The sequence below is a fragment of the Saimiri boliviensis genome, chromosome 5, assembly GCF_048565385.1.
Source record: "Saimiri boliviensis isolate mSaiBol1 chromosome 5, mSaiBol1.pri, whole genome shotgun sequence".
Classification (NCBI taxonomy): domain Eukaryota; kingdom Metazoa; phylum Chordata; class Mammalia; order Primates; family Cebidae; genus Saimiri; species Saimiri boliviensis.
The window spans coordinates 125,925,563-125,947,361 of record NC_133453.1 but is presented as its reverse complement, the minus strand read 5'-3'; the positions used below and the strand labels follow the sequence as shown (position 1 = coordinate 125,947,361).

The 21,799-nt window shown below is 38.0% G+C and overlaps 1 protein-coding gene across 4 annotated transcripts in view; it reads right to left on the bottom strand.

Annotated features, from left to right (window-relative positions):
* Positions 1-478: 478 nt before the first annotated feature.
* The window catches only part of ZFAND6 (zinc finger AN1-type containing 6), a 63,291-nt gene continuing 41,970 nt past the window's right edge, over positions 479-21,799 (bottom strand). For all 4 annotated transcript variants that reach the window (XM_039479863.2, XM_039479862.2, XM_003921685.3 and 1 more), the window contains 5 exons: positions 14,875-15,045; positions 13,248-13,353; positions 12,266-12,366; positions 7,879-7,992; positions 479-1,397 (listed from right to left, as the gene is read on the bottom strand). In XM_039479863.2, coding sequence (XP_039335797.1) covers positions 1,249-1,397; positions 7,879-7,992; positions 12,266-12,366; positions 13,248-13,353; positions 14,875-15,028 — 624 coding nt within the window. In that variant the 5' untranslated portion in view covers positions 15,029-15,045 and the 3' untranslated portion in view covers positions 479-1,248. The remainder of the gene's footprint in view (positions 1,398-7,878; positions 7,993-12,265; positions 12,367-13,247; positions 13,354-14,874; positions 15,046-21,799) is intronic.

Sequence of the window (21,799 nt, the reverse complement as noted above, 5' to 3'; positions counted from 1 at the left end):
GCCTGTAATCCCAGCTACTCAGGAGGCTGAGGCAGGAGAATTGCCTGAACCCAGGAGGCGGAGGTTGCAGTGAGCCAAGATCGCGCCATTGCACTCCAGCCTGGGTAACAAGAGTGAAACTCCGTTTTAAAAAAAAAAAAAAAAAAAAAGAAAGCTTCTATTAGATGTTAATTGGGTGTGTGAGTCCAGAAAAGAGAATCAGACACGGACTAGAATATAGCTATACTCTATAGCTGCAACTACTTTCTAACTAACCACAGAAAATACATTTAAGTAACAGAGAGGAGTGCTTGCCTTTAAAGATACGCTCAGGTAGTCAACTCAAGAGGAAAACAAAATCACAATTATAATGATAAGCCTAGTCACAAGCATATGTGAGACAAATAATGACAGTTCTCTTACAAAATTTGGAAAGTAGAAAACTAAAAGACCAAAAAATAAAATTAACTCCAGAAAGAAGAGAAAAAGTAATACAAGACAGCATTCCGGTTTCCTTTTTATTTAATCAAAGACTGGTGGATAAACATAAATACAGCACAATTACTTCAGATCATTCTTCATATTGTATACACACAAACCCATGAACGTAATCTGAAAGAAACCTGTAGACAGCAATGAAATGCATACAGCTTTTTCTTCCCTCGCTCAAAAAAAAGTTTAAACACACAAACTTAGAATCTCATCGGCACACATTCTCTTGTGACAAATGATTCAGACATAAATAGTGGGTGCAAAGAAACTATATGCTAACATATGAATAACCTTTGTTAATGAAAAAACAGAAGCAGCCATAATGATTAAGATACATTCAGTTACCGATAACTAGTTGTGCCCTAAAGGGCATTATCAAAAGAGAAATCGTGCTGCAGAGAAAAGCGATACATACATACACAATGAGAAAATAAACTGCAAGATTAATGCATGCATGTTTAACACTGGAAAAATCACAGCCCTCCAAAATTTCTGCACGTTTGTTATAAAAGCCCTCTGCACTCAACTAAAATTTAAATGATCTTAAAAGGATAATACTTGTAAAGTTTAAGTCTTCTCAGCCACAGAAATTGCAATGGAAATAAATGTTCAGAGTCATTTTCAAAACAAAACCAAAAATCTATTCTTTCGATGACATGCATGATTAAAAGGTCTATGCAAGATACACTGCTCTACATTCCCAATGCCTAGGAAAAAAAACCTCAAGTCAATTTTTAGTTTGCAGATGCTCAAAGGATTTTGTATTCCAGCAGGAGTTCAAATCTTCTGGATCTTTTCACCAACAACTACTGGATTTTCTTTTCTGATTTTCTCAGCAGCATCAGCTTTGTAATTGTAAGAGCAATTGTGTACATCTGAGTAACGGTGTACACCACAGTAAACATTTCCACACCGGCATTCAAACCCTGAAAATGGAGTAACGTACATACATGAGTTGGATTGAAGGATGAACTATTAAGGTCTTTGGCAAAATAACTAATACTGAACAGCACAATATATTTAGGGCAGCAGTGTCAACGAAAAAATGATTCTAAATACACAGTCTCACAAACGACATTCTTATTCACTATCTGACAGCCTCATTTCCTGTTCCTATCTACAAAGGTAGGTTTGCACTAGAGCAAGTCTTCTCTGAATTTGTTTCTTCACCTGTAATATGGCCACAATTACTTATCAAAAAACACAGTTGCTAGACTGAAAACGTAAAACGTTTTTTCAAATCCAAACACTACAATGTGAAAATAAGCCTACTGTCAGAAGGCAGTCGTAGCATTTATTTAAAAAAAGTCAAATAATACCTCTGAGAGAACTGTTAGCAAAGAACACAGCTGTAATATTTGCTTTTCTCTGCTAACCTCCAATGGAGATGTGAACTGTACTGCAGCTGAGAGGTAAATAGCATGGGATTTAGAGTTCGACTGCCTCAGTGTGACTCTACTTACTAATGAAGGCAAATGAGCCTCATTTTTGCCTCTGTAATTTTGGAATAACATTATAAGGATTAAATGAGGAATTAATTTATTGCTGAACATATGGTAAAACACACAATAGACGCAGCTTAATTTTAAGGAAATGCCCAGGGTTAAAGCCAAAATTGAGATGTAATGGGTGCAGACAGTCTTTACATAAAACTGGTCCTGCTCCTCCAAATTAGAATTTTATCGTATGATACAACTGTTGGAAATGGAGCATAGGAATCAGTATTTTAAACATTAATTGATGTTAACTTCCTTTGCCACAGTTTTGACTTCAAAAACATATTTGTAACTTCATAATAATGAATGAAAAACGAAGCAAACAACATCGTATTAGACTGAGAGACTAGACAGAATGAAAATTACTGTATCTCGGCCTTCTAATCATAAAGTTTGAGGGTTTGTGAGATTTAGAAAGTTTATTTTTAATATTAAATATGTATATTTAAAAATGTCTTAATATCTGCTTTTTTTTTGGATACAGAGTCTTACTCTGTCACCCAGGCTGGTGTGCAGTGGCACAATCATAGCTCACTGCAGCCTCAACCTCCTGGGCTCAAGTGATCTTCCCGCCTCAGCCTTCTGAGTAGCTGGGACTACAGGCACATGTCATCATGCCCAGCTAATTTTTTAAATTTTTTTGTAGAAACTGAGTCTCACTATGTCCAGGCTGGTTTTAAACTCCTGGCCTCAGGTGATCCTCCCACCTTGGCTTTCCAAAGTGCTGGGAATACAGGTGTGAGCCACTGCACTGGGCCATGTTTATATTCTTTAAATATACATGTGCTAAGGTACGGGCAAATCTGAAACATCTTTTTAAATTTTCTCTTTAAAAGAGGAGGTCTCATTATGTTGCCCAGGCTGGTCTCAAATTCCTGGCCTGAAGCAATCTTCCCACCTTGGCCTCCCAAAGTGCTGGGACTTCAGGCGAGAGCTACCATGCCTGGCCTTGAGGCATCTGTGATATTAAACTCTAACTTTCTTTCTCTTTCATCTCCAACCCATTCCTTAACCAGAAATAATCTACCTAAAGCATACCTTTGCTCAAAATCTTATTTACTCTTCCCTGTAAGTCCAATTTTTATGCGAAGTATTCAACACAATGCCTGGCACATGGTAAACAATAAATTACATCTACAGCTGCAACTACTTTCTAACTAACCACAGTACAGGTGAGCCTTGAAGAATGCTGGGTTTAGGCAGGCAGAGCCCTCTAACAAGTCAAAAATCCAGGTATAACTTCGTGCTCCCCCAAAACTTGAGCTATTAGTAGCCTATTAACCAGAAGCTTTACTGCTAACAGTCAACAAATATATATTTTGTGTTATATGTTTTTATGTTGTATGTATTATTAATATATAATGTACTCTTAAGCTACAGAAAAGAAAATGTTACTAAGAAAATCACAAGGAAGAGAAAATATGTAAGTGAAAGTCGATCATCGTGAAGGTCTTCATCCTTGTCTTCAGGCAGAGGAAGAGGAGGATCTGGTCTCGCTGTCTCAGGGTTAGCAGAGGTGGAGAAGGTAAAAGGGGAGGCTGGAGAGGCAGACATACTTGGTGTAACTTAATGGAAATACAATGTAATTTCTGACTTTTCTGCTCTTTTGTTTCTCTAAAAATGTTTCCATATGGTCCCAATCCTTCTTCCCCCATTTGCTTTAGGTTTAGTTCCCTCTGATCAGCGAAGAGTCTATGTCACCAAAGTGAAAAGCAGTCTTGAACACTCAGACCCTTCCGTCAGACAGTCTAACATCAGTCTGTTGTCCGGCCCTGCTTCTTCTAGGTCTTCTTCCTCGCTGTCTGGCGCTGGTTTGATAGCAGTCATCTCCACCAAGTCATCTCTGTTAATTGCTCTGGTTTGGTGTCTATTCGCTCCTGAATGTCTCCAAGAGCGGGATCTTGAAATTCCTAATGCCCCACCTTTCTTGCCATATCCACAATCTCCCATGATTTCCATCCTGTGAAGTCACGCACAACACATGGACACAGTTTTCTCCCATAGGAACGTACTGTTTTGGGCTTGATAGTTTTCCTACCTTTGTCTAAACAATAATGGTATCTTCAGTGGTATGCTGTTCTCTCTACTGGGGTTCTCTTCCATAGCACTGACAATATTTTCCATAGAGTACCATAAGCAATGAGACTGAAAGGTCTTTATGACCCCTGACCTAGAGGCTGAATTAGAGATGCTTGTCTGGGAGCAAGCATATCACTTCGATGCCTTCAGTGCTGAACTTATGAGGTTGTGGTTGGCCAGGGAATTGTTCAATATCAAAACAACTTTAGGGGCCGGGCGCTGTGGCTCAAGCCTGTAATCCCAGCACTTTGGGAGGCCGAGGCGGGTGGATCATAAGGTCAAGAGATCGAGACCATCCTGGTCAACATGGTGAAACCCCGTCTCTACTAAAAATACAAAAATTAGCTGGGCATGGTGTCACGTGCCTGTAATCCCAGCTACTCAGGAGGCTGAGGCAGGAGAATTGCCTGAGCCCAGGAGGCGGAGGTTGTGGTGAGCCGAGATCGCGCCATTGCACTCCAGCCTGGGTAACAAGAGCGAAACTCCGTCTCAAAAAAAAAAAAAAAAAAACTTTAGGCTGGGTGCTGTGGCTCAGGCCTGTAATAATCCCAGAACTTTGGGAGGCCAAGATGGGCAGATCACCTGAGATCAGGAGTCTGAGACCAGTTTGGCCAACATGGTGAAACCCTGTCTCTACTAAAGATATAAAAAATTTACCAGGGGTGGTGGAGTATGCCTGTAATCCCAGCTACTAGTGAGGCTGAGGCAGAAGAATCACTTGAATCTGGGAGGAGGTTGCAGTGAACAGAAATTGTGCCACTGCACTCCAGCGTGGTCAACAAGAATGAAACTCCATCTTAAAAACAACGACTTTAAAAGGCAGTCCCTTACTGGCAAGGTACTTTCTGATTTCAGGGACAAAGCATTAATGTAACGAACCATGAAAAAGGGTTCATGTTGTCTAGGTGTTGTTCTTGTACAACCAAAAGACTGGCAGCTGGTGTTTATCTTTATCTTTTTCCCTTCAAGACTTGGCGGGGGGGTTAGCAACTTTATAGATAAGGGCAGTTCTGATCATAAACCCAATTGCACTTGCACAAAACTATAAAATTAGACTCTCTCTTCCTGCCTTAAGTTGTAGTATTCACTTTTCCTCCTTATTTATAAATGTCTTTGTGATTTCTTTTTTTTCCAGAATAGGGCACTTTTGTCTGCAATAAAAACTTACTCAGGTAGATACTCCTTCTCCAACGACTTTCTTAACATAGTTTAGGAACTTACTTGCTTCCTCTTTGTTGACAGAAGTTGTTTCTCCCATTACCTTGACTTTTTGTAAGCCAAACCTTTTTCTAAAATCACCAAAGTGGCCAGGCGCAGTGGCTCACACCTATAATCTCAACACCTTGGGAGGCTGAGGTGGGCAGATCACCTGAGGTCAGGAGTTTGAGACCAGCCTGGCCAACATGGTGAAACATCTCTGCTTAAAATACATACATATACATATATATATATATACACACACACACACATATACACACACACACACAAATTAGCCTGGCATGGTGGCACGTGCCTGTAATCCCAGCTTCTCAGGAGGCTGAGGCAGGAGTACCACTTGAACCCAGGAGGCAGAGGATGCAGTGAGCCAAGACAATGCCACTGCACTCCAGCCTGGGTGACAGAGCAAGACTCCATTTCAATTAAAAAAAGAAAAAAAATCAAACCATCTTTTGTTGGTATTAAAGTCTCCAGCTTTAGAATCTAAAAGTTGTCATATAATCACTTTACTTTTTCTGGAATTGTATTATAATCTATAGGTATGCCTTTCTTTATAGCAATCCTGCACCCACATAAAAGCTGCATTGTCGACACAAAATAAAAAGGTATTTCATAAAAAAGTACAAGGCTTTTGTGCCTGCTGGCATAGCTGCAGAGGCAGTTTCACACATTTGCCTTTTTTTAAAAAAAAAAAAAATAGTCCTTACACTGAATTCATTTATCTTGAAATGGCAGCCATTGTTCATTTTTCTTGAAATGGCAGAATTGCAGCTGCTGGCTTTAATCTATGGAACATACCAAGCAATTCAACTTTTTCTTGTAATGTTGTGACTTTTCTCTGCTTCTTGGGAGCACTTCCAGTACCACTGGTGGCACTTTGCATGAGTCTTATGGTATTATTCAAAGTTTATAGTATTGCATTAAACACGATGAAAAATACATGAGAACCACAAGAGATTACCTTTTACTGTGCTAGGCAATTTACTACGGAGACAAACGGCTGACACAGAAGTGATCAGTGCCTCACAGCATTTTAAGTGGATACCTGCAGTACCTGAACTCAATGCAATAGCAATAGGTGGCCATGACATTATAAGAGAAGTACAGTACATATTATGGTAACTTTTATGCCACTATCACTTAATCTACATCTTTACATTTGTTTACATTTCTCTTGACTATGAATGGCTTTATGTATGATCTGCAATTGTATAGACAAGTTTTAATAAAATTTAAATTTTTTATAATAGATTTGTGCATATTCTGTGGTAATAAATGATACACTAATATCTACACATATTTCACACATTCAAGACATGCCTAACTTTTCTTAATTAAAAAATATATATTTCTAGGCTAAACAGTTCATCTGTGAGTTTTTTCCAATTGCAGCAAGTCTCCAAAAACTTTTCCAATATATTAGAAAAACTCTAAGTGGACCCACACAGTCCCATGTTGTTCAAGGGTCAACTGTATATGTTTTTAGTCTTACTTATTTCTGTTGGATTGCAGTACTTGCAGTACGCAACACTCTTGTTCACATATTACGTGTTACACAGCCACATTCCCCTATTCATGGTCCCTGCACATGCCCTATGCATTTTTTTCCAAGTTATCCTTTCTGTCCTAAATGCCTCTTATTTCCATCAGTTATAGGTCCTACTCACTATTCCAGATGCACTGAAACATTCTGCCATCACAAACCTTTCCTTGCTGGGCTTCTAAGAACTACCATTTTAAAATGTAAATTAGTTACTCTTATCTTGGAATTTCCAGAGCAATCTGACTGCACTTAATGTACTTTCTTTGCTAAATGCTTTTGAACATTTCTTTCTCCCTCCCACCACCATCTGCATCTGATAGCTATGTTACAGTAGCCAACATGTATTGATTATTTATTGTGGAGCAGTACTGGGATAACTGCTTACATGTCTTAACTCACTGAACCCACACAACAACATACGATTAACCCTGTTTTATACATAGGAAGGACTACACAGCTAACCAAGTACTTCAAAATATTCTCTCCTTGAAAGCAGGAGTCACATCTTTGACCTTTCACAGCATCTGGCACACTAACCTTACTTGTCTAATACTTCTAAATTCAGCTGGAATGAATTGTTTTAAAAGCGATTCATTTCACTTGTAGGTACATAATCAAGGCTATTTTCATTTCCTTAAAATTTCAGAAGCTGAAGTATATCCAACATTAACTCTCAAGGGAAGAGAAACAATCTCAATTGAAGTCAATAATAGTAAACTATGTATTATTATAAAACATCATCTTAATTTTTTTGAGACAGAGTCTCACACTATCACCTGGGATGGAGTGCTGTGGCATGATCTCGGCTCACTGCAATCTCTGCCTCCCAGGTTCAAGCAATTCTCCTCCCTCAGCCTCCTGAGTAGCTGGGACTACAGGAGCCCACCACCACGCCGGCTAATTTTTGTCTTTTTAGTAGAGATGGCGTTTCGCTATGTTGGCCAAGATGGTCTCAAACATCTGACCTCGTGATCCATTCAGCTTGGCCTCCCAAGGTGCTGGGATTACAGGCAGGAGACACTGCACCCGGCCACATCATCTTAATTTTAAACATTTGATCTAGGTCCTTACCAGTAAGTCCCACTTTCTTCCTGCACATGAAACAGCGATTCTTTTTTTGTTTTGGTTTTTCAAGAGACTTGCTTTGCTCTTCAGATGGCTGCTGTGCCGTGTCTGATACTGAAGCTGACAAAAATAGGAAGGTGGCAACATTTAATTATTCAATAAGGTTTTGCTATTCCTCATCCCACCCTCCCTAATCTATTATTCAGAGGATACAGAGGAATTGGTTTATTAGCATAGAAAGCTAGTCTTATTAAATTACAAAGTTGTTTACAAATATGACCCCTTTTTGTTAAATGTACGTATATACACATGTAGAAAATAATCTAGAATACGTAATGATATGTTAACAGTGATTTTATAGACTTCTTTTGGTTTAAACCGTATTTTCTGATTTTTCTAATTACTATGTATTTGCTCAATAAAAGGCACATAAACAAATACTAGTTGAATATTCTAAGGGAGTGTGCAAGAAAACTGCCATATGCATACTTCTTAATATTGTTTGGGGTCAGAACGACATAGGTTTCTCAGAGAACAAGTAGGGGAAAGGTGAAACCAAGATTCTGTGGAATTTAAAGTTAAGTTTCAAGTTCCCAGAATGTTTCACATAAAAGCACTTTAAATGTTAGAAATAAGGCAAATTGAAGCAAAGAAGCTTTAACATCTTATAATTAAGATAATAAATTGATGCATTTATATATGGAAACCAAAGCCAGATTTGCCAAGATTCAGGTTAAATTACTATTCTGAAATCTTAACATGCCTCCCTCTTGCTGCTAACCACCCTGGCCCTCCTGAACGCTATCCCCAGAGTCAGAATCTATCATATGACCTTGCAGACATGACATCTTGCTCTAAAATGGTGGAATTTGCCATGGATAAGTTCTTAACCTCTCCAGTTTTATCACCAACTAGACCTTCCAGGAATCCACTGCTCCATTAATCTACAATGCAAATATGCCATGTACCTTTGCTCACACTTTTTAAAAAAAAAAAAAATATATATATATATATATATTCTTGCATTTTACACACTTCCTATAATCTATTCCAGGAGGTTTTCTTTTTTCCCCATTTGATCTAGGTCCTCTTCTTTTTCAAGACCAAGGTCAAATACCCTTTTCCTTGTCTCAACTGTCTTTAGCTTCTCACTCTGATTTTCCTTAACACCTTTTCCAAATACTGACACCTCACATGAGTTCCCTCTTCAATCCATGCTTCACACATTGCATCCAATCATCTGTCTTAAGTGAAAATCTAATGGTGTTCACCCTGATGTTTAGAATTCCCTAATGACTCCCAACTAACCCCCAGGATAAAGCCCAGAGGTCCCTCATGATTTTCTTCATCCTTCTTTCTCTAGCCTCATCTCCACTACTCCTCAACAGTGCTCCATGATTCAGCCGTACTGAAGTACCTGCAGTTTCCCTGGACATACCAAACTCTCCTTCACCTCTGTGCAATGTACAAGTTGTCCTCTCCACACAAAATACTCTTTCTATGTCCCTCTTGTCTCTCTTTTTACCAGGCTAACTCCAACTTGTTCAAGGTTTTATAATCAGCTCTTCCTCCACTGCCTCTCCTACAACCTTGGGGTGGAAAACCCTACTATGTATAGCACTTTTCATACTAAAATTCCCTCGTTGACTTAACCTGGTTTAACTGTGAATTCTCTGAGGGCAGACATCTGTCCTATTTGTCCCAGCGTCTCCAACCACATAGCAGGCATTTAACAATTAGCATCTGTTGAAATGAATTACTTACCTATTTATGTGCCTCATTTCCCCAACAACACTGTAAGCCCACTGAAGAGGGATGGTTACCTTATTCCCCATTTGAACCTCCAGTCCCGTCGCAGTGAACTACACATCCTAATACATGCTCAGACATTTGCTGTGATTGATTCTAACCTGCTTATGTTAACACCATTATTTCATATTTCAACAAAAGATGACAAAAAGCAAAATACCACAAACAAGTAAGTATGTGCTAATGACAAACTCTACAGCATGTTACTCCACCTACATGCTGAAACTAGACAGGAGACAGGTCTAGTAATACACTGTGAACATATTATTTTTGAAACAGAATATAGATACATCAAACCTTTTATTTTTAATGAATATCCCTAGAATGTAAGCTCCATGAGGGATTGGCTGAATGTCTTATTTACTGTTTATCCCCGGCTCCTAAACAATATCAGTTAAGCCTGTCTTGCTATACACATAGACTCAAAAACAGCATAACCTGCCATCAGAAATGAACCTATTGTATTTACTGGTTTTGAAATCTATAAGCTGCAATATCCAACCTGTTCTCCAAAACAGTCTGATATTTTTAAAAAATGCATATAGACAATGCTTTAATGGCAGTTAACACTATCACAAGATTATAGTTTTTAACAAAACTGGCTTAACTACTGAGGCACAAACTTTAAATGGGATCTGGAAATGGAGAAGAGTAAAAATACATTTATCGTCTATGCATACAAATGCTACTGCAGACATTTCACCGCATTAACACTAAAGCCCTGAAGAAGGTGAATGGTTTTTCTTTTTAACTGAGGCAAATGCAGTCTTTAAAGTGAAGGATCAGTAGGGTATCTAAAAGCTTATATGCTACAGCTCAAAAGTGGGACCAATAAATGTCAATTACATACCCACGAGGCTAATGTAACCTCAGCTTACCTGAAACTAATAGCTGACAGCCTGAATTTAAACAGTCACCAAATGAATTCACAGACAAGATGATATAGTACTATTTTTAAAAGTCTATGATTCCCAGAAATAATCCTGTTTCCTCAGTTTTTATGTGAGTTTTAACACCAAAGAATACCTTATCAAATTCTAGTTATGCAAAAGGAAGCAATTCAATCTTGGTTCACTGTAACCTCTGCATCCCAGTTCAAGCAATTCTCATGCCTCAGCCTTCCCAGAAGCTGGGACTACAAGTGTGTGCCACCACGCCCAGCTCATTTTTGGTATTTTTTGTAGAGATGGGGTTTTGTCGCATTGCCCAAGCTGGTCTTGAACTCTCTGGGCTCAGGCAATCCGCCCACCTCAGCCTCCCAAACTGCTCGGATTACAGGCATGAGCTACCATGCCCAGTGTTCTTTATTTCTTTAAAAATATTCCTCATTTCTGCCCTTCCTTAAATTTTTTAACTAAAAAATAAAAATTATTCATTTAAGACATTTATGAATTTATAACAATATGCTAGATAGACTAGAATATTTATGTTGACCACGTAATATATTATTTTGTTATACAAAATCTACACAAGCAAACTGGGTCAAGTATTCTCTGGGTATGAAATAAAAGCAAGAGGAATTCCCTAGCTTATTTAAACTTACTTATTTTAATTCTTGAGATCAGGCGTGAGGGATTTGCTCTGGTGCCCACCCAGGCTGGAGAGCAGTGGCACAATCATGGCTCACTGCAGCCTGGAATTCCTGGGCTCAAGCAATCCTCCCACCTCAGCTTCCTGAATCGTTGTGACTACAGGTATGTGCCACCTCACCCGGCTAATTTTATGTTGTCCAGGCTAGTCTCAAACTCCCAAACTCAAGCGATCCTCCTGCCTCAGCCTCTCAAGTGGCTAGGCTCATAGGCCTAAGCCACTGTGCCTGGTCTAAATTAAAAATTTAGCAAACTTAAACTAGGATTGCCAGATGTATCTATTACCATCGTGTTAACACCAGGCACAATGAATTTCACTGGTAAATCATCCCACAGGCAGAATGACACACTGCTCTTGATTAGGCTTATCTTTCCAGAGATCTTTCCATGGTTATCATGTTATTTCCACACACTGATAGAATACAACTAATTAAGCAGAGGTTACTTAGCAGCCTCCAAAATGGCCTATTCTGTGCTCTCTCCCTACTACAAACGCCTTCATACAAACTTTCAAGTCTTCCTAGATCACTCTGAGCTGCATCATGGAAATATGAAGAGCATGGGCAAGAACATGTGGCTACTGCATGCATGGGGAAGAGCGGGAGAAGTGCCGGCCGAGACGTACAGTCTCTCAGATAATGAGTCAAAAAACGAAAGAAACAGATGCCCCTCACAGCAGCAGTCCCAGTTCTCTTAGAGAGTAGTATTTAGACCGAACCAGCCAAAATAATAAAAGAGAACAGTATAATGCTGCCACACATTCATTTGATTGTATTTTTCAAACTAAATACATTTTGAATTTGCAGTGTTTATGCTGATAAAATTGTATGTTAAGTGTGAAATGGCTCCCCAACATGTTCATTAAATACTTAAGGGCATAAAGTACTGTGTCCATTAGAAAAATACGTATTTTAAGCTGGCAATATTTTATACATGCACCTAGGATAGTGTCAAAATACTCAAATAACAAAATACATGCTAGTTCGTATACAAACCCTGCAGATCTTCTGTTTCAGGTACTGCTTTGTCCACAGATGTACTGTCCAACTGAGAAGAAGCTACAGACTCTGATAAAAGTGACTGATTTGATACAGGGCTAGAAAAGCAAAATATTTCATCTTAAAAGGTGATCTCCACACATGAATATTAACTAATGTGACATAGTGAGAGTTCAAGACATCTAAGTATATCATTAAGACAAGAATACAGAGATACTTTTTAAAATAACTTAAAACATAATCATAGAGCTTTAAAACTAGAGACCAATTTGGACCACAATCTTCCTGTCTTGGACACAAAGCAATAGTGCATATGCCCTTTGCGAATTTCAAGTAGCACATGAATTCACTAAATGAAAACTAGCATGATAAAGAACCCTAAGGCAAAGCTGTCAATGAGATTCTGGCATAGCAAAACTGGACATCTCTTATTATGAATTGAAAAAAATAAACCACAGCATAGGAATTTAATATATTCGTTCCTAACAGCAGAATAAAAACCAAACAAGTATTGCTGTATGCAGGCTTCTAAATGATGTGACTTCGAGTTTAAAAACATATATATATACATATTACAATACAAACAAATGAATACTACATCGTGATATTAAAGGAAGATAGTATGTGACAAGACTGTATTTTTTAAATGCAAGTTAGTAACACTTGCAGAACATTTCACTTAACATGCTTCCAAAGGACTTCAGGAGTAGGTCAAGATATATTATGAGAAAGAAGAAAGAAAAAGAAGCCTGAAAAATAAATCTAAGACTTAAATGATAAGCCCCAAACCCCCAATGTAAAAGCAAGAAATCACTTTTTCTAATTAGTTATAACCAGACAGATAAAATTTTAGGCTAGGTAATCTTAAAGTTTTAAGTCTTAATCTTTACTTAGTTTTCCTTATTAGAGTTAATCAAAACCAGAATGTACTCTTCAGTTTTCACCAGCATTCCCATTACAATTCGAGACCACATCTTACCTTGGCTGCATGGATGAAGATGTGGAGTCTAAAGACTGGACTTCAGGGACACTGCCATCTGTGCACTGAACTGGTAAAGATTCAGACAGACTACTGACAGAGGTTGCTGCAACAGTATCACATTCCATATTAGTGATTCTATATGCTAAGACCTTATCTAAAAAAAAAAAAACAAGATCCATTTTCCACAGAATATAGTATAGAGATTTTGTTTTAATATGCAATAAGCTGGTTCATTATTTTAGCTAAAAAAAAATTTCATTGGTTTGCCAATTAAAAATACGTTTATTTTAAGCCATATACAAGTTGTAAAAATTAATAAACTAAACTCCTACTTCTTAGAACTGAATTATCATCCAAGCCCAAATTCTTTGATTCAAAAACATCATCCAAGTACTACAGTACAAATGAGATATTTAAATAAGATGTTATAGCAATGAAGAATATAGGTTCAGAATTAAAATCTACGCTCAGGTACATTAGGTTATAAATGTAGATGATGATTTAATTTAAAATAATTGGCCGGGCGCGTGGCTCAAGCCTGTAATCCCAGCACTTTGGGAGGCCGAGGCGGGTGGATTACGAGGTCAAGAGATCGAGACCATCCTGGTCAACATGGTGAAACTCCATCTCTACTAAAAATACAAAAAAATCAGCTAGGCATGGTGGTGCATGCCTGCAATCCCAGCTACTCAGGAGGCTGAGGCAGGAGAATTGCCTGAACCCAGGAGGCGGAGGTTGCGGTGAGCCGAGATTGCGCCATTGCACTCCAGCCTGGGTAACAAGAGCAAAACTCCGTCTCAAAAAAACAAAAAAAATTTATACTCATTTGATATTAGCCTTAAGAAAATCTGGAGTTTTGGTTAAATGGTTTTAGGTTTTGGCTTCAACAGAAACAGACAAGATCTCATATACAATATTAAGTGAACTAAGTAATAGCCTGCATTTTCATTAACCACAAAAATCTATACATGCAGGCATTATCCCATATGAGAACTATCCTAAATGAATACATTAAACCCTTTCCTTTTGCAAAGCTTATACTCAGAATCCTCATGATCCTTCTTACACAACTACTAAAACAAAAGACCACTTCAATTCCAAGAATATCCTTTGACACAAAAAGGCATTTAAAAACCCTAGTGAACTGGGGTTGAACATTCCTTACTATGAGTTAATCCACGATACCCCTCCTTCCTAATGGAGTAAAGCTTCCTCTAAAGTCCACTGAGGTGCAGTTATCAATAACCCACTCTTTCCTTCAACAACTACTTAAGCTGTAAAAGTCACACCAGATAAAAGAACAAAAGTTCTTTCATCACTCCCTTATCTTCCTTTCCAAGACAGTTACATATACTTGAGATGTCCCCTCTATTTTAATAAGGTAATAGAGTTCCACAGCCACAGCAAATAAGATTATGATATACATTTAAAGTATTTTCAATGAGTGACAATACTCATTCTTAACTCCTCACTACTGATAATCACAATGTGTAATGAGAAATTTTATTGATATGAATACAGTAATATAAGTACAATGTGAGAGTGGAACAGGGTATTGGGTATACTGAACTATCCACTTGTACTTCAATTTTGAATACAGCTAAGTTTTACCAGAATTACTTACCAGGTGGACTTATTCTACCATTACTACTATTCTGTCTTTGAAGATGTTCTTTATAGCATACTGAACACATGCCATTTGTACGAGGGTTTCCATAAAATCCGCAGCCAGTGGAACAAAGCATAGGCACTTGGCTGTGATTAGTTTCTTGAGCCATGTTCCTCCGTTGCACACCTGAAATTTATATAGAATTGGCAAAGAACTCAGACACATAACTTCCAGTCACATATTATTCAAATCTACTTTATGTGATAAAGAAAAAAATCCACATATACCAAACTACTCTATGTAACTGTCCCAAGATATAGGGTTAAAGGAGAGAAAAACATAAAAACCAAAGAACACACATTGAACTTTTATCTCCAACCCACTCTACATAAGCAGGTCTGTATAGGCTCAGAAAGTATAAAGAACTCCTAGAGAAAGAAACCTGTTTTGAAGACTATACCCCCAGAAGGTTAAGGACAACTCATTAAGACTAGTTCAGTTGGGACTCTCCTACTAATAAGAAATACACACTAGAAGTTTTGATATATGTTATACTATTTAATTTCTAAGCATTTAAACCTTTTCTGGAAGTTCATGTGCTAATGTGCGTTATTTATTGTTTTAAAAGCATTTAACATAGTATCAGTTCTGGTGAAGATATGGAGAACTGAGGTGAATGCTTATAAAATGATAATAAATTGGGTCAATCTTTTTGGAAAGCAAGTTAGCAATTTACTTCAAGAACCTTGTAAAAAAAAAAAAAATACTGCTATCTGAACCAGTCATTCTCCTTTTAAGGGTCTTCAACAGAATGACCAGAATATAATCAGGAAAAAAATAATAAAATAAAATAAAATATAAGAGATGTGCTTCACAGCATAATTTTGATAAACTGAAAACAACATTAGGAGAATGTGTATATATATATATATATATTTTTTTTTTTTTTTAAAGCATGATACATATTAATGACAAAAGTTATTCAGTCATTAAAAATGTTTCAGAGGCCGGGCACGGTGGCTCAAGCCTGTAATCCCAGCACTTTGGGAGGCCGAGGCGGGTGGATCACGAGGTCAAGAGATCGAGACCATCCTGGTCAACATGGTGAAACCCCATCTCTACTAAAAATACAAAAAATTAGCTGGGCATGGTGGCACATGCCTGTAATCCCAGCTACTCAGGAGGCTGAGGCAGGAGAATTGCCTGAACCCAGGAGGCGGAGGTTGCGGTGAGCCGAGATCGCGCCATTGCACTCCAGCCTGGGTAACAAGAGCGAAACTCCGTCTCCAAAAAAAAAAGTTTCAGAATACTTTTTGATGGAGGGAAATACTGGTAAGAAATGAAAAGGCACAATATGAAATGTGTATACAATATGTTGCCAATTAGGAAAAAAGGAGCACCCATTAATCATCAAAAAGGACAGTAATGAACATACCCCAGGATGATGAAGCTAGTGCTTTTCCCTGATTTGCACCTTAACTTTTAAAATTCTCTAAAATGAAGATATTACTTGCCTAATTGGTGGAAATTTTTATTTTTTTAAGTAGTTAAAACTAAAAAAACAAATATTAAAAACTAACAGGACAGAAGCATTAGTCAGACAGGCAAGTGATGCTGAGACTGAAGGAACTGTTTGGGAAGCATATGAAAGCAATAATCAATTAGAGCAGACGGAGAACCGCATGTGCCATTTCTCCCAAAAAGCAACTGGTTCTTTGGCATGGATAACATGACAGAAGGTACTAACGGGCCCTCTTTCTTATTAAAAAACAACACTCTCCTAAGTGAAGGTGACTCCAAAATGGGTGTATATGTAAACAGACTCATTACAGATGAGTCTGTTTTCAAAGATCATGAACAATGAGACTAACCAAAGAAGGAAAATGTTTTACCACTGAATTTCCTTGAACTGGTAAACACCCAAGGAAAGCATTCAGTTTACTGTTACCAACTACATTTCTCTTCCCCTAAATTATCTGAAAACTGTTGAGAGGCAGTGAAGGTTTATACATATCTCAAAACCTTTCAAAACCAACAGCAATAATGCATTTGACTGAACTACAAAACATGGCAGCAGGCTTAGCATTTGCCGTTCAAAAAAAAAAAAAAAAGTCCTAAAACTGTTGAGACTATTTAGACCTTTAGCCTATGAATAAAATTTGGGATTTTGGCAAGCATCTTTCTTACTCCATTTTAATAAATGCTACTTCAGAACCCTCTTTCCTCTACAGCCCTGTTAAAAGTTGTGTACACACACACAAACACACACACACACACACACTCCAAAATAAAAAATAACACTGACAGTATAGAAAAGCTAACGTCAAATATTTTGGGATTTTTCCCCCTTTTTTGCCTATTTTGTGAAGAATACTGATCTGCAGTGTTCTTTTATGTTTATCTGGTTTTGGTATCAGGTTAATTGTTCAAGGTCATGTAGCTAATTAATAAGTGATGGAGCTGGGATATATATGAAATGTATATTCAATTCAATACCTGCATTGAACCCCAGCTCCATCACTTATGAATACGTCAATGATTCTCAAAGCATGGTTCGTATACCCCCTACAGAGGTCAAAATTGTTTTCAGAATACTGTTAGTGAGTTATTTGCCTTTTTCACCACATGGAAACGAGCACAAATGCTGCTAAAGCAGCTGTGGGAAATAAAAAAGAGCTGAAGCCGTGTCAAGAAGCCAAATGAAAGCAATGGCACCAACTACACTGGCAGTCATATTCCTCACTACCACGCTCTCACAGTAAAAATTACTAATTCTGCTAAATCTCAACCCTGAATACATATCTTGTTAACATTTTGCATGACAAACTGGGAAGCACGCACGAAAACACTCCTGTTGAGTAAAGAAGTATGACGACGGAAAGAAAAAGCACTGTACAATTGTTTGAGTTGTGAGCTGACTGAATTGCCTTTTTCATGGAACACGTTTTTTATCTGAAAGAATGACTAATAAACGGCTTATTAAGACCTGAGTATTCAGCAGACATTCTGAAAATGAACAAATGAAATGTGATTAGTTGATATTATATCAATATTTGAAATACCATCATAAGAGAGTGAATCATTATTTTCTAGTAACCAATGCTGGTTACTTAGTAAGAAATAGTAAGAAATTACTCATGAACAAAAGATACATTCAATGAGAAAGGCCAATGAATTTTAATGTAACAGGACAAAAACTTTTATATCAGAGGTGTCCAATCTTTTGGCTTCACTAGGCCACACTGGAAGAATTGTCTTAGGCCACATATAAAATACACTAATACTAACAACAGCGATGAGCTAAAACAAAACAAAACAAAACTATGTTTTAAGAAAGTTTATGAATTTGTGTTTGGCCACAGATTGAACAAGCTTGTTTTGCATGGTTTCAATTTCACACTGCAACTATAAACCATCAACTGTCAAGTTTTGGTGTAATATCAAAGAATCTCTATTATCTGAAAATGTTATTAAAATACTCTTTCCAAATATGTATGAGCCCAGATTTTCTTTATAACACTGTAACAGACTGAATGCCAAAGCAACTACTAGAATCTTGCTATTAAGGCAGACTTTTTAAAAATCTGCAAAAATGTGTTTACAATGCCACTCTTTTCATTAAAAAATACAGGGGAGAGGAAAGTGGTTACTTTTCATAAAATACTTAAAAATAAACTAGCAGGGCACGGTGGCTCACGCCTGTAATCCCAGCATTTTGGGAGGCCGAGGCAGGTGGATCATGAGGTCAAGAGATCGAGACCATCCTGGTCAACATGGTGAAACCTGTCTCTACTTAAAATACAAAAATTAGCTGGGCATGGTGGCGCGTGCCTGTAATCCCAGCTACTCGGAAGGCTGAGGCAGGAGAACTGCCTGAACCCAGGAGGTGGAGGTTGCGGTGAGCCGAGATCGTGCCATTGCACTCCAGCCTGGGTAACGAGAGCAAAACTCCATCTCAAAAAATAAAAATAAACTAGTATTTAAACAATTTTCTCAGCTTTAATTTTTAATATGATGAATTTCACTAGATACAACTCTCATACACAAAAGCCCTTTGGGGTATTTACGCCAAAATTTTGAGAATCCATTGCTTATAAAATGTGCACTCTCAACATACACAGTTTGCCCCTCAAGGGGGAACACTGATTTTTGGAGGAAAGGGGCAGAAAAACTTACTCTTGTATAAAACACAGGTATATATAAAATATATAAACGGAACTGCAGTATTTCTCTGGAGTTAAAATTTTCTGGAGGTGGGGGCCACCTTAGAAAAAAAAAATCTAAAAAGCCTCCTTAGGGAAGAAATAGAGAAAAAAAACTGAGGAACTCAGGTCTAAACCACCAACTATGCTATACCACCAATTAACAACATTAAAGTGTAAGAGAGGAATTAAAGTAACTTTCCCAATGACACTGATAAATTTTTTTTTTTTTTTTTTTTTTGAGACGGAGTTTCGCTCTTGTTACCCAGGCTGGAGTGCAATGGCACGATCTCGGCTCACCGCAACCTCCGCCTCCTGGGTTCAGGCGATTCTCCTGCCTCAGCCTCCTGAGTAGCTGGGATTACAGGCACGCACCACCATGCCCAGTTGATTTTTTTGTATTTTTAGTAGAGACGGGGTTTCACCATGTTGACCAGGATGGTCTCGATCTCTTGATACAGTGATCCACCCGCCTCGGCCTCCCAAAGTGCTGGGATTACAGGCTTGAGCCACCGTGCCCGGCCTGATACTGATAAATATATGGCTGGCAACCAAACAGTAAAAGAGATAAATATCCTATTTCTTTTTTTATTTCTTTGAGAAGGAGTTTCACTCTTGTTACCCAGGCTGGAGTGCAAAGGCGCGATCTCAGCTCACCGCAACCTCCGCCTCCTGGTTCAGGCAATTCTCCTGCCTCAGCCTCCTGAGTAGCTGGGATTACAGGCACGCGTCACCATGCCCAGCTAATTTTTTGTATTTTTAGTAGAGAGGGGGTTTCACTATGTTGACCAGGATGGTCTCGATCTCTTGACCTGCCTCGGCCTCCCAAAGTGCCAGGATTACAGGCGTGAGCCACCACGCCCAGCCATATCCTATTTCTATAAAACCTCAAAAGTCACAGATGAAAGTACAATATGATCACTAAGCTTTTCATCACAATTACTTCAAAACAGTTAAGACTTAACTTTGAAAACACGTAACACCATACCAATTTTCCCAAGGCAAACTGCCTGCATGGCATCAAATTAACAATGATTTTCGTAACTGAAGAGGCACAATGGATTTCTCACACATTTCTTTAAAACAAAACAAAACAAAACCTCATTTATTAATCGTTAGGCCATAAAATGTACCTTTACATGAAGAGTCAGAAAGAGTGAAAAAGACCAAAAACCATAAAAGGGTTAGTTCATCTGAATGTATAATGGTATAAATGGGGTGGCTACAAAGAAACTGGAAGTCCTGCCTCCCTCTCTTTGCTACTATATCTTTTTGGGGCAATCAGTCTGGCATTCAAATGATCAGGGAGGAAAAGGGGTAAGAGGAGAGGGGGCAGAACAATTCCTTAACTGCTGCATTGTGGAATTATAAAACCACAAATTCAAAGAGAGATTTAAAAAATGATTAGCATGGTATAATACATTTTTATTTAATTTTCTGATAAATATCTATCAGATATTTTTTAAATGATTAGCATAGTATAATAAATAAAAGTCTGAGTTGGAGAGAATTCATAAAATGTGATTTCTGACTCTTCATGACATTCACAGTCAAATCCCCAACCTATGATTCCCTCTAACATCCCAGACAATACTTAACAGTTATTCAGAGTTTACTATATGCCAGAAACTGTTTTTATTATTTATATTTCATTTAATCCTTCTAAGAACCCTATGATATTGGTGGTGTTGATATCCCTATTAAAAAAAAAAAAAAAGCCGGGCGCGGTGGCTCACGCCTGTAAGCCCAGCACTTTGGGAGGCCGAGGCGGGTGGATCACGAGGTCAAGAGATCTAGACCATCCTGGTCAACATGGTGAAACCCCATCTCTACTAAAAATACAAAAAATTAGCTGGGCATGGTGGCGCGTGCCTATAATCCCAGCTACTCAGAAAGCTGAGGCAGGAGAATTGCCTGAACCCGGGAGGCGGAGGTTGCGGTGAGCTGAGATCGCGCCATTGTTACTCCAGCCTGGGTACCAAGAGTGGAACTCCGTCACAAAAAAAAGAAAAAAAAAAAAGATACTCAGAAAGACTTAGTAACTCGCCCAAGTTCCCCTAAAAAAGAGAGAGAGAGAGAGAGAGAAAACACTACCAAAGTCCACCATATTCCTGAAAACCTTTAATTTTCTGAGCATTCATTAATTCTTATTACTTCCCTTTAAGTATACATTTTGAATTCCATTCACTTGTTCAATCTTAACATATTATGCAGCTTTTAATTAGCTATAACCATGCTCTTGAAAAAATGTTTTTCCTTTATGTCTTTTTACCTAAGAAGTTCTTAGCAGGATAAAAAATTCAAGATTAAATGCTTTAAGACTGTAAAGAAAATTCATGACCAATTATTAAAATTCTGACAAAAGAATAGTAATGAATGCAACATAAACTCAATTATAATAGCACATACATGTCAACTAAACCTAGTTTCCTGTGCTTCCTTCCCTAAGGTCAGTCGCTGTGTTCCAATAATTTTTATTTTGAAATGTCCCATGCTCTTTTATTTTCCATTCCAACTGTGGTTCTCACTGCTTCGTACCTGGGTTATTTTTAACAGTTTACTACCCCTCCTCCTAATCCACTTATTAAAATTCTCCTAAAACTCCCAGTTCTCATCAATTACTTCTGTTTTGTATAATACTTGTCCCAGAAAGGAGTACTCTACCTAGCATTCATGCTCTACATAATTTAACCCGAGCAGCCTAATTTCCCTAGAAAGTATGGTGTATGAAAACAGAA